Genomic DNA, 14509 nt, shown 5'->3' on the forward strand with positions numbered 1-14509 from the left:
GACCCTCTGCATTGCAGCGCTGCCTCAGTACTGACGCTCCAACAATGCAACGCTCCCTCAGTAGTGACCCTCCGACAGTGCAGCGCTGCCTCAGTGCTGACCCTCCGATAGTGCATCATTCCCTCAGTACTGATCCTCGGACAGTGCAGCACTCCCTCAGTCCTGATCCTCAGACCGTGCAGCAATCCCCTAGTACTGAACCTCCAACAGTGCAGCGCTGCCACAATACTGACTCTCCGACAGCGCAGCACTCCCTCAGTAGTGACCCACACCGGCACACAAACGCACGCTCAGAGCCATACGCACTTTGTATGTAAGTTATCTTTTTATTTCCGTTGGATTGTTGTAAAGAACATATCTTTTTATTTTTGTTGGACTGTGGGTTTAAAGCTTCAATGGCTGCCGTTTGAAAGACCTGTCTACTAGGGCAGGGTGAGAGATATATACAATGTTGCAGTCCTGGAACAGAGTGTGCCATGAAAGACGGGATGGTGCCAGAAAGGAGTCCTGGATCAAGGGAGCTGCCTGACAACAGCATTTTAATTAGCTCCTGACCAGGTTTTGTATGAGGACAGTGCAGCTGAATAGCTCCTAGCCTGAAAGGAACAAGACCTAAAACCTATTTCTCCTGTGTGTGGGAGATTCCAGTAATTCCACAATAATAGCTAGCTGGCTTTTTTTCCTCATATTTCGATAACTTGCTCTCTCTCTGAAAACTCTTGTGAATAGGCAAAGGGGAAAATCACTGTTAGAGACATTGAAAGACAAGTGCTCAACCAGTGAACTAAATACTGAAAGTGCTGGGAGACCACCTTGTGTTCCCAACAAGAACTGAAAGGAATTTGGAAGAGAACGATCAAAATCAACCGATTGAATCCTGTACTCATGAACTGTTTTATCCCACCCTTAAAATCCATATTTTTGTGTGTCTCATGTGTCTTGTATGTACGTGTATAGGGATTTAAGAAGGGGAAGAGTTTAAGTTATAGTGTTAGAACTGAGCAGTACATATTTTTTTTTCTTTTGCCACTGGTTAATTGCAGTTTGTTCAATAAACAGTTATTTACTTATTAAGTTTACAAACCTGGTGTTCGTATTCTGTTATCCTAAATTAAACAGTTAGGTAGAATTGGGGCAATCTGGAGGTTTGGTCAAACTTTTCACATTTGTCACGGCTCGGGGAGCAGTGGGGCTTGATATTACAGTGCACTATCCCCAGTGAGTCGTGACAACTTATACAGACAGACAGAAACAAAGATGCACAAAGACCACACAAACAGACATACACACACACACAGATATGCACACACATACACACACAAGAAGCAGAGACAGAAACACATCCCTACAGACACACAAAGACACATCCATGAGTTTCTCTTGCCACCTGAATTAACCCAGCTGCTCCTTAGCCTGAAGTTGTTCAATTAGCTGTCAGATTGTATCGTTCACAAGTTCAAAATGACTACATGAACACTTGAGAATCATTCTAAAACTGTACTGGAGTCATTCATTGACCGTTTTTACAGCCGCAGCCTCCAACGAATGGAAAGCAGGATTGCTTGGAGCTGGAATCTGTTTGAGTGTTGGACTGAGTGGACTCTTCATCTTCAAGTGTGTGAGAAAGTAAGTGCGAAGGTTTAGTTGGTTGTTTAGTTATCTCAATCATCTCTTACCTCAAACTTCCCGCCTTAAAGAAAACTGGCATTTCTGTCGCACCTTTCACAAGCTCATAATGTAGCAACACAAGTTACAGTGAATTAATTACACTGGACTCGTAATCCAGAGACCCAGCGTAAAGTTCTAGGGACCTAGGTTTGAATCCCACCATGGCAGGCGGTGAATTTGAATTCAATTAAATATCTGGAACTAAAAGTCTAATGGTAAGCATGAAACCAATGTCATCAAAACCCATATGGTTCACTGATGTCCTTTAGGGAAGGAAATCTGCTGTCCTTACCCGGCCTGGACTCCAGGCCCACAGCAATGTGGTTGACTCTTAAATGTCCTTCGAAATGGCCTAGCAAGACACTCAGTCCTCAAGGGCAGTTAGGGATGGACAATAAATACTGCCCGATCCAGCCATGCCCCCATTTCCATGAATTAATAAAAAAAAACTTTTAAAATGTTGTCATGTGGGAAACGTAGCAGCCAATTTGCGCACAGCAAGCTCCCACAAACACCAACATGATAATGGCCACATAATCTATCTTTGGACAGGTAGGGATTTTAAAGGATAAATATTGGTCCCAGGACACTGGGAAGAAGTCCTCCTGCTTTTCTTCTAAAAGCGTCCACAAGTTCTTTTACATCTTTTTGAGAGGGCAGACGGAGGCCACGTTTTAGCGTCTCATCCGACAGTTCAGTACTCCCTCAGTTTTGGTACTGGGTGTGTCAGCCTGGATTGTAAAGTGCTTTGGGACATCCTGAGGTTGTGAAAGGTGCTAAATCAATGCAAGTTTTTCTTCTTTTACTGAGTAGCTTCAAACCCCGCTCCAAATCCTTGTGTTTAAAATGGGTTGGGGGTGGGGCCAACCTTCAAGAAGGCGAGGGCCAGAACACAAGAAACAAGAGCAGTAGACCAGTCAGCCCATCGAGCTTGCTCTGCCATATAAATATAATCGTGGCTGATCTCGGGCTTCAACTCCATTGTCCCGCCCACTCCCCGTATCCCTTTATTCCCTCAGAGACCAAAAATCTGCCTATCCCAGCCTTAAATGTATTCAACGAAGGAGCATCTGCAACCCTCTGGGGCAGAGAATTCTGAAGATTCACCATCTTTTGAGTGAAGAAATTTCTCCTCATTTCAGACCTAAATGATCGGCCCCTTATCCTGAGACTGTGCCCCGTGGTTTAGATTCTCCAACCAGCGGAAACAATCTCTCAGCCTCTATCCTAATAAGCCCTTTCAGAAATGTGTATGTTTCAATGAGATCATCTCACATTCTTCTAAACTACAGAGAAGATAGACCCAAATTACTCAGCTTCTCATCACAGGACACCCCTCTCACCCCAGGGACTAATTTCGTGAATATTTGCTGTCCCGCCTCCAGCGCAAGTGTATCCTGTCTTAAACATGGAGACCAAAACTGCACACAGTACATAAGATGTAGTCTCGCCAAAGTCCTGTACAATTGTAGTAAGACTCCTTTATTCCTCACTCCAATCCCCTTGCAATAAAGGCCAACATGCCATTTGCCTTCCTAACTGCTTGCTGCACCTGCATGCTAACTTTGTGTGTTCCCTGCACAAGCACACCCAAATCTCTTTAAACATCGTCACTTTAAACTTTAAAAATAATATTCACTTTGTTCCGGCCACGGGAGGAAGGGTAAGACTAACTCCCCTATCCAATCACTCCAAGCCTGACTGTAACAGGATATTTTCTTTTTGTGAATTTAGCGAGATATTTACTCAATGTCTGTGCTTAACCTTTTACGTGCTAATTGCAAAGAAACTAGTCTGACATGTTTTCTTGAGCTTAAAATAAAAAAGGGGCTGGTTTTCATAGAGTTAAAAACCCAGGCAGGTAAAGATATAAAAAATGTTTAAAAAGGTAAACCCGTGTCTCAACCTTCAGAGCACACACACACCCACCAGCATGCAGAATTACAAGTCATACGGTAGAAAGTTACTTTCCTAATCAAATTAAAGTTCAATGCAAAAAAGAAAATAAAGTAGAGAGTCCACCGTTTATGAATCCTTTGCTGGTATTTGTGGCTGTGACAAGTTTTGCTCCGTGGTGTTCTTGAGATTTCAGGAGTTGAAACCGATCTAAACTGTAATTTCTGGAGTCTATCTCTGTAATTTTTTAAAAAACATATTCTGTCTTTTCCTGAAGTCAATGATTTTTGCACCTAAGGTTCCTTTCAATGGAAATTCTCTATATCTATACTGGATTTCAAACTAGAACAGAAATAGGGTCTTGAACTTGAAAGAGCAGGGGAGAGAGAGTGTTTTACTGCCCCATTGGCATGTTTCTTCCAGACAAGTGCTCAGCAGCTTGCGTGTTCTAATACAAAAAATTCCAAAAAAGGTTATTCAAATAAAATGACCTCCTCCCAATAATGATTTCAGAATGTATTTGCTTAGCTCATATCTGGACAGACCATGGCTATTGTTTCATGGCTGAGGTGATTATATTCTGTAATGTTTAAGCCATTAACATCTGAACAAGCCAATATCCATCTGGACAAGATAGGAAGCACACCATTCCACATAGTTATTGTCCTAGTAGGCTTTCTGTATATTTTGAGAGGTAGCTTTATAGAAATGCAAATATCAGGTCCATTACAGTTTCAGTAAATCCTTTACAGTGGTCTTTCACCTCAGTAGGTATGGAATTCCATAACAGAATTTATGGGCATGTCTTAATTGTATTCCACGTTGGAACCTTCCAGAAAACTGTTGAACCTGTAATACTAGGCATCAGGTGTCTGTGGCAGCCATCTTTAATCGCTGTCTTTGCTTGCTTTTTAAAAGCACATTCAATAAATATTTGATCAGCCAATGAAAGTAGAGATGACTATCACTGATATACAAGTCACATCATTGTGACAACTTATACAGTTGCCCACATTATACTCCATCTGCCATCTTGCTGCCCACTCATTTAACCAGTCTATATCTCCTTGCAGCCTCTCTGTGTCCTTCCGACACTTACATTCCCACCTAGATTGGTATCATCAGAAAACTTAGATACATTATGCTCTGTCTCTTCATCTAAGTCATTAATATAGATTGTAAATAGCTGAGGTCCCAGCACTGATCCTTGTGGCACTCCATGAGTCACAGCCTGCCAACATGAAAATGTCCCTCTTATCCCTACTCTCTGTTTCCTATCCAAACCAAATAAGATGCTTATAACCATACAATAACGCGTAGACACAGTCTCATGGCCAACACAATTCCTGCCAGACGGCCAAGCAAGGCATTGACAAGTGAGAACACAGAAAGGTTTTTGATGTGATTTACTATGGCTGTGGTCCTGCAATTAGCATTTCACACTCTCCCTCCTGCCTCACTCTTTCTCTTCCTCATTCCCCATCTCATTCACTCCCTCTTTTCTGCCCTTATGCTCTCCCTTTCATTTACTCTCTCCATTCTCTTCTTACACATTCTCCGATCCCTGACATTTTCTAAGGGTTCTGAGGAACCTCTGCTCCTTCGGAAGTGAGACTGAATAGAAACTCCATCAAGGACTGCCCAGCTTTATACTCTAAACATGACTGCCCATCAGAATGCAAAGGGCTAATAGTTTGCTTATACCAAAATACTAAGATCCTTCAAAGTGGTGTGTCCCTCCATTCCTGATTTGACGCAGAGTGACACATCAACCCTTTCTCATTAAATACACAGAAGGAGCAGCACAGGAAGAAGTCATTCAGTCCAAGCAGAGCGTGTGGGCAGTTACTCAGCAGGCGAGCAGTCGGACTGGTCCTGGGTAAGTAATGGAACGAATGGAATTGACTTCAATGACCAAAGGGGGCAGGACCTTTGAATTCAAGCCAGACTGGTCTTGGGTGATGTCAAAAGTGCTTCTTCACACAAAGGGGAGTGCAAATCTGGAACTCTCTCTCCAACAATAATCTCAGTATCAATAATCGAACCCGACATCATTCAGTATCAATAATCAAATCCAACACCGTTCAGTATCAATAATCAAACCCCATCAAGTATCAATAATCAAACCCAGTTCAGTATCAAGAATCAAACCCTGTTCAGTATCGATAATCAAACTGTGTTCAGTATCGATAATCAAACCCCATTCAGTATTAATAATCAAACCCAGTTCTGTATCAATAATCAAACCCCATTCAGAAACAAAAATTAAACCCCACACTGTTCAGTGTCAATAATCAAACCCCATTCAGTATCAATAATCAAACCCGTTCAGTATCAATAATCAAACTCCATTCAGTATCAATAATCAAACCCGTTCAGTATCAATAATCAAACTCGTTCAGTATTAATAATCAAACTTCGTTCAGTATCAATAATCAAACCCTGTTCAGTATCAATAATCAAACCCCGTTCAGTATCAATAATCAAACCCAATCCAGTATCAATAATGAAACCCAGTTCAGTATCAATAATCAAACCCTATTCAGAATCAAAAATTAAAACCCACACTGTTCAGTGTCAATAATCAAACACGTTCAGTATCAATAATCAAACACTGTTCAGTATCGATAATCAAACCCCATTCAGTATCAATAATCAAACTCAGTTCAGTATCAAAAATCAAACCCCATTCAGAATCAAAAATTAAACCCCACACTGTTCAGTGTCAATAACCAAACCCAATTCAGTAACAATAATCAAACCCCGTTCAGTATTAATAATCAAACTTCGTTCAGTATCAATAATAAAACCCTGTTCAGTATCGATAATCAAACCCCATTCAGTATCAATAATCAAACACCGTTCAGCATCAACAATCAAACCTAGTTCAGTATCAATGATCGAACCCCGTTCAGTATCAATCATCAAACCCCGTTCAGTATCAATAATCGAACACTGTTCAGTATCATTACTCAAACATTGTGCAGTATCAATGATCGAACCCCGTTCAGTATCAATCATCAAACCCCGTTCAGTATCAATAATCAAACACTGTTCAGTATCATTACTCAAACATTGTGCAGTATCAATGATCAAACCCCGTTCAGTTTCAATCATCAAACACTTTTCAGTATCAATAATCAAACACGGTTCAGCGTCAACAATCAAACCTCGTTCAGTATCAATGATCAAACAACGTTCAGCGTCAACAATCAAACATCGTTCAGTATCAATAATCAAACACCGTTCAGTATGAATAATCAAACCCCATCGAGTATCAATAATCAAACACAGTTCAGTATCAATATTCAAACCCCATTCAGAATCAATAATCAAACCCGGTTCAGTATCAATAATCAAACCCCGTTCAATATCGATAATCAAACCCCGTTCAGTATCAATAATCAAACTTCCTTTAGTATCAATAATCAAACCCCGTTCAGTATCAATAATCAAACCCCGTTCAGTATCAATAATCAAACCCCGTTCAGTATCAATAATCAAACACAGTTCAGCATCAACAATCAAACCTCGTTAGGCATCAATAATCAAACTTCGTTCAGTATCAATAATCAAACCCTGTCCAGTATCATTAATCAAACACTGTTCAGTATCAATAATCAAATCCCATGCAGTATCAATAATCAAACACTGTTCAGTATCAATAATCAAACCCCATGCAGTATCAATAATCAAACACTGTTCAGTATCAATAATCAAACCCTGTTCAGTATCAATAATCAAACACTGTTCAGTATCAATAATCAAATCCCGTTCAGTATCAATTATTAATGTACCTCATGTGGGTGGAATTTTTGATTAGGATCAATAATACTAAACACTGATCACTTTGATTGTCACTCTGATCATTTCTGTTTCTATTGCAGAAGAAAGATGAGATGTATATGGAAATGAAACCTAACTGTGTGGTCAATCCTTATACAGATGTTGATCTTTACAGAAGCTGTGATTTTGCCGATGATCCTGTTTATGTGAATGTATAAACTGAGTAAGAGTGAGACATACGCAGTGTGGGGAGAACACAGAACGGGAGAATCATTCGAAACTTTCCACAAGTTTACCTTCCTAAAAAGCACAGGAACTCACCCCCAAAAGAAATCGTTTTAAAACTCTTGTTTGGAGTCATTCCTAGCACAAAGTAAGATAGTTGTGGCAGTTGGAGGTCAATCATCTCAGCTCCAGAACATCGCTGCAGGAGTTCCTCAGAGTACAGTCCTCGGCCCAGCTATCGTCAGCTGTTTCTTCAATGACTTTCCTTCCATCACAATGTCTGAAGTGGGGATATTTGCTAATGATTGCACAATGTTCAGCACCATTCACGACTCCTCAGATACATGTCCAAATGCAGCAAGACCTGGACAATATCCAGGCTTGGGTCAAGTGGCAGGTAACATTCACGCCACACAAATACCAGGCAATGACCATCTCTAACAACAGAGTATCTAACATCACCCTTTGACATTCAATGGCATCACCATCACTGAAACCCCCACTATCAACATCCTGGGTGTTACCATTGACCAAAAACTGAACTGGACTAGTCATATAAATACTGTGGCTACAAAAGCAGGTCAGAGGCTAGGAACCCTGCGGCAAGTAACCCACTTCCTGACTCCCCAAATTCTGTCCACCATCTACAAAGCACAAGTCAGGAGTGTGATGGAATATTCCCCACTTGCCTACATGAGTGCAGCTCCAACAACACTCAAGAGGCTTGACACCAATCAGGACAAAGCAGCGCACTTGATTGGTATCATATCCACAAAAAATCACTCCCTCCACCACCGATGAACATTGGCAACAGTGTGTACCATCTACAAGATGCAATGCAGGGACTCACCATGGCTCCTTCGACAGCACCTTCCAAACTCACGACTGCTATCATCTAGAAGGACAAGGGCAGCAGACATATGGGAACACCACCACCTGCAAGTTCCCCTCCAAGCCACTCACCATCCTGGCCGGGAAATGTATCTCCATTCCTTCACTGTCACTGGGTAAAAATCCTGAACTCCCTTCCAACAGCACAATGGGTGTACCTTTACCACAGGGACTGCAGCGGTTCAAGTAGGCAGCTCACCATCAGCTTCTGAAGGGCAATTAGGATGGGCAAGAAATGCTGTCCTAGCCAGCAATGCCCACATCCCATAAATGGAGAAAAAAAATCTGCTAGAATTTCTTTGTAATGATGTTACCTTGCAGAGTTGAGCGATGATCTATCCGAGATTACTCTCTCTGGATCTAATTTTCTACATCCTCCTTCAGGATTGTCCCTCACTGTTGGAAACATCCTTCTCTCCAGTCTGATTGCAAATGTCTTTAGATGTTGTTTGATGATCCACCAAAACAGAAGGGGAAATTTCAATCCTGTCAGTTCCCTCCCATTCACGAGCCCACCGAGCCAAACTTCCTCTGATGCCCCCACCACTACCACCCCCAGCGCCCACTAGGCCTGTGCTCATATCTTTCTCTAGTTTCCCTGCTATCTCCCCTCATGCCCTCTCTGAACTCGCCTTGTCCATGAGACCTGCCTCCAGTTCCTTCGACCCTATTTCCACCAAACTGCTGACCACACAACTTCACCGCCTGGTCTCCACATCAGATGATATTGTTAACAGTTGGTTCTCGCTGTTTGTTTGTTTTCCCTCTCTCCTTCAAAACTGCCATCATCGTCCCTCTCCTCAAAAAAACCAACCCTTTAACTCCTTAAAACTCTCCGCCTCTCTCTCCACTTTTAACATGCTCCTTAAAACCTGACTGAGCTTTAGACCATCAGTCCTAATCGCACATTCAGATCTAAAATAGAATGATTACATTTCTCGAGCGCCTTTCAGCACCTCAGGACTTCAGACAGCACATCACAATCAATGACATACATTTGAAAATTGGTCACGGTCGAAAAGTAGGAGTGGCAGCAGCCAAACTGCGCACGGCAACATCCCACAAAAGGCCATCTGATGTTGGCAAACTAATCTGCTTTTTGTGATGTTCATTCAGGGATAGATATTGGCCTGGACGCTGAGGACAACTCCCTTGCTCTTCCACAAAATAGAGGCCGTAGGAACTTCTATGTCTGCTCGAGCAGGAAGATGGGGTCTCAGTTTAACATCTCACCTGAAAGGAGGGAGATCTGATGGTGCAGCACTCCCTCAGTACTGACCCTCTTACTGTGCAGCACTCCATTGGTGTTGAACTGGAGCGTTAACCTTGATTAAATTTGCTTTTTGCTGTGTCTTTGAAGCCCGATTTGATGTTTTAACATGTTCAGATGTTATGTTAATGCGAATTGCCATTGCTCTTGTTGTGTCTGCGTATTCAAGTCAATTTTCATTCTGTCGTTCTCCGTGAAAATTTACAGAACTGTTGTTACAAAATGTGGAGTTCAGGGGACGCAGGCTCAGGATATCATTCGATCAGGTCGATATTCTTTCCTCACCATTTTACCGTCCTGCATTCTTCCCTTTTTTTATAATTTTTTTGATTTATCATTTTCAGCCTTGATTATGTTGGCAAAACGAACAGCAATCTCTGAAACAGGGAAATGAAAATGATTGCAGAATTGGTAGATTCGGTGCAGTACAGAGTGAGGAACCGGGACGCATGAAACTAAGGATCCACAGCACCACCACTGATGGGAGGGTGTCATTACAATGTGACGTGTTTACATTGATGTTACCAATGTAATTGTGAACAGTCCAAATTACAATGCGAATAGTTGCTTGCACATTTTTCGTATATCACAGCAGGATGCAAAAGCTTTGACTGCAGAGTGAGCTACAGTGAGAATAAACAACCTTTAAGTCCTTGGACGTGTGATTCCCACCCTGACATGATGGCTCTGGGGATGGATGGAACCATGCAGTGTGCTACAGCGTACACGGTTACAGGTTCTGGTCTGGGTTGGGATAAAAGATTTCACCAAACTCTTTGGAAAGTAAATTGCTGCCCTGCTCTTCAACGCTAACTGGTTACTCCCTCGGCTAAGCAAGGGTCACATCAGTTCTGAATTGACTTTGAGGTTGCTGGCCACATGTTTGTCTGCAGACTTGTGAAGAATGGGGCAGGCAGCGTGCAATGCTGTACTTGTTGAACTGGACCCCAGTATCGACCACGGCCTTAAGGATCGCAGAATACCTACATAACTAGGATTGACACAAAAACTACTGTGGCAGACAGCTCGAACGGATACACATCCAATCACATTGAGAATAATGTGCAGGGGAGATCATTCCCTAGTTGCTATGTGGCCATGACATTGTAAACAGAGCACTCTTGGTGTGCTCCATGTGTGGCGTGGCAGAATGACTATCCACAAGGTTACCACAGGCCCCGAGTCCATTCACAACATTTCATCGACTGAATCCGTCCATGGACTTTTATCTTCTCTATTCTTTTATGGGATGTGGGCATCGCTGGTAAGGCCAGCATTTTTTGCCCATCCCTAATTGCCCTTGAACTGACTTTGCTCGGTCATTTCAGAGGGCAGTTAAGAATCAATCACGTTGCTGTGGGGTCTGGAGTCACATGTAGACCAGACCGGGGAAGGACGGCAGATTTCCCTCCCTAAAGGGATTAGTGAAAATTACTCATCCGGCAACATTACCTCTACGCCACAATCTCCCCTTTCAGCCCCGGGAATCTGCGCCGCATCGCCTCCAAGACTAATATATCCTTCCTGAGGAGCGGGGCCCAGAACTGAGCGCAGGTATATTAAATCCTCACTTAAAGTTGTGGTTACGTTCCTGAAAACCATGACTTTAAGTGAAGCATCTTTATGCGAATCACAGTTCTCACCCGGAAAAAACCAATGTAGGCGTTGAAATACTGTACAGTACATGTGCAGCTCTGAGTTTTCCCAGCTGAAATAACTTGGAAAATAAAATACATCTCTAAATATAAAAGAAATACTGGATAAGTTCAAATTAGATAACACTCACCAGTCTCTCATTCTTCTTAGACAGTCCCTTGGGATCGAGGATGACTGACTTCCGCTCCGGTTCAATGGGTTCAAATGTACCATCAGCACACTCTGCCACATGTAGACAGGTATTGCTTGGAGGGTCAGAGTGGTTCGGAGGTTTTTGCACTCTCTCTTGACTTTGCCTCTGCATGGAACATCCCCCCTCAAAAGGTGGTGGAAGCAGACTGTTGGAATATTTTTAAGGCAGGGGTAGATAGGTCCTTGACAAACAAGGGGGTGAAAGGATATCGGGGATAGGCGGGAGGTTACAGTCAGATCGGCCATGATATTTTTCAGTGGCGGAGAAGGCTCGAGGGGCCGAGTGGCTTACTCCTGCTCCTAATTCGTGTGTTCGTATGTTCCCGACAAGTCTCTCTGCTTTTGGTGACTCCCCGAATGAACCTTCTCCCATTATGGTCGATCACCATGTAGAGATATTAGACCGCTTCAGGCATGCTTTGAGGACATCCCGAAGGCGGTTCGGTGGAGGTACATGGCTTAGAGTGATTAGCGCCTTAATGCTTGGCTCTCTCATTGGTTGAAAATAGTGTGTTTGCCTCACCTGTTGCAGGGTTGAACAAGGGCAAGACTTAATGCTTCACAATTAATCAGGATATTGCAGAGTCGGGGCTCCCGAAGGGTTAAGTACTACACCCTGTATTTTTCACCCAAACAAGCCCTGAGACAAGAAAAACAATTTTACCTGTGAACAGTACAATAGCTGTGTCTCTCACGCAAAAACTTTAAAATGGCCTCTCTGCCTTACCCATAGAATCTGCGCAGAAAGAGGCCACTCAGCCCATCGTGTCTACACCGGCCAAAACAAAAGAAGCTAGCCGTTCATTTTAATCCCACTTTCCAGCACCTGGTCCGTAGTCTTGCAGGTTACAGCACTTCAGGTGCAGATCCAGGTACCTTTTAAATGAGTTGAGCATTTCAGCCTCAACCACCAACTTAGGCAGTGAATTCCAGATGTCCGCCACCCTCTGGGTGAGAAAGTTTTTCCTCATGACCCCTCTAATCCTTCTACCAATCACCTTCAATCGATGCCCCCTGGTGAGTGACCCCTCCACTGGGGGAAACAAGTCTTTACTGCCTATTGAGGCCCCTCACAATTTTGTACGCCTCAATTAGGTCACCCCTCAGCCTCCTCTGCTCTTAGGAAAACAACCGCAGCCTAGCCAATCTCTCCACATGGCTGCAAATTTTCAAGCCCTGGCAACACGTTCCACCCGATGTAAAGCTCCGCGTCCAGCAGGCGCACCTGGGGTTGCAAAATTCAAATCAGCTCCCAGAAATGAGCAGCACAGGCTCCAGCATCTTCCTTGTGAATAAAGGAAAATCCTGTCCGTTTGGATATTCTTCTTGGAAAAGTCTGCTTCGGAGTTTTTGAAAAGAGGAATCGCGAATCCTTCGAGTGCAAATCGAACGCCTCTGCAAGCAGTCGATTCAGAGTGGCACTGACCGGGAACTGCCGTCAACCAACGTGAAATTATTGCGACGTCGCGAAACGATGCAATGGCGCGCGACGACGCGAAATGACAGAAAATCAGAGCTGAAGATGTAAATCAGGAATTCCAGCCCTAAGACTTTAAAATGTAGTGACTTAAGGCAGGGGGGACTGAAACCGAGGACCTACCATACGCCAGATGGGAACATAGAAACATAGGACTCAGGATCGGGAGTAGGCCATTCAGCCCTTGTAGCCTGCTGCGCCATTCAATACAATCATGGCTGATCTCGTTGTGGCTTTAATTGCGCTTTCCTGCCTGTCCCCCATAACCTTTGACCCCCCCTCGTCAATCAGAAATCTGTCTAATTTAGCCTTGAGTATATTAAAATGACCCAACCTCCACTGCTCTCCGGGACAGAGAATTCCAGACTCTCTGAGAGAGAAAAAATGTTTTTCCTCATCTCCGTCTTAAAAGAGAGGCCTGCTATTCTGAAACTGTGCCCTAGAGTTCTAGTCTCCCCGACAAGCAGGAACATCCTCCAGTTAGCCACCCTGTGAAGTCCCCTCAGGATCTTATATGTTTCAATAAGATCACCCCTCAATCGTCTAAATTGCAATGGGTATGAGCCCGCCTGTCCAACCATTCTTTATGAGACCACCCCTTCACCCCAGGTATTAGTCGAGCGAACTTTCTCTGAACTGCTTCCAATGCAATTCTATCTTTTTGTTCAAATAAGGAGACCAAAACTGTACAGAATATTCCAGATGGGTGCACAGACCTTTGCAAAACTGTGTCATAACCTGTGCTCCTTTGAGATACACATTTCAGTGCCCGCCCACTAGTTTTCTGTGATTTCTGTGTTTGCGATTGCTAAATCTCTCTGCTCCTCAGTTCTTAGCTTCTCCTTAGTTTCTTCTTCATAAAGGAAAATACTCCAATCTTTCTCAGGCCCAAAGTGAATGATGTCACACTTGCCCCCATTTAAACTGCATCAGCCACTGCTTTGCCCACTCACCAAAGTCCCTTGTATAACACCCTGCTCGTATGTACATTATTTACTGTACCATCAAACTCTGTGTCGTCAGTAATCTAAGATATAGGGTTCTCGATTCCCCAGGTCCCTGAAGGTGGCAGGACAGGCGGATAAGGTGGTAAAGAAAGCATATGGAATGTTTTCCTTTATTAGGCGAGGTATTAAATACCTATTAAATATTAAAGGTATTAAATATTGAATACAACAATGATGGAACTGTATAAAACGCTGGTTAGGCCACAGCTGGAATTTTGTGTACAGTTCTGGTCACCATATTACAGAAAGGACATCATTGTTCTGGAGAGAGTACAGAAGAGATTTACAAGAATGTTGCCAGGGCTTGAAAATTGCAGCGATGAGGAAAGATTGGCTAGGCTGGGGTTGTTTTCCTCAGAACAGAGGAGGATGAAGGGTGACCTAATTGAGGTGTACAAAATTATGAGGGGCCTAGATAGGGAACGCAGTAAAGTCTTGTTT

General features: G+C 43.2%; 2 protein-coding genes across 2 annotated transcripts in view; both read left to right on the top strand.

The window, feature by feature from the left end:
* LOC144671611 (uncharacterized) overlaps positions 1-14509 on the top strand; it is a 307259-nt gene that overhangs the window by 88111 nt on the left and 204639 nt on the right. The window lies entirely within an intron of this gene.
* LOC144671537 (sialic acid-binding Ig-like lectin 12) overlaps positions 1-14509 on the top strand; it is a 98297-nt gene that overhangs the window by 75706 nt on the left and 8082 nt on the right. The window contains exons 6-7 of the mRNA XM_078533490.1: positions 1530-1626; positions 5359-5443. Coding sequence (XP_078389616.1) covers positions 1530-1626; positions 5359-5443 — 182 coding nt within the window. The remainder of the gene's footprint in view (positions 1-1529; positions 1627-5358; positions 5444-14509) is intronic.

This window comes from Cetorhinus maximus, chromosome 33, assembly GCF_964194155.1.
Source record: "Cetorhinus maximus chromosome 33, sCetMax3.hap1.1, whole genome shotgun sequence".
Classification (NCBI taxonomy): domain Eukaryota; kingdom Metazoa; phylum Chordata; class Chondrichthyes; order Lamniformes; family Cetorhinidae; genus Cetorhinus; species Cetorhinus maximus.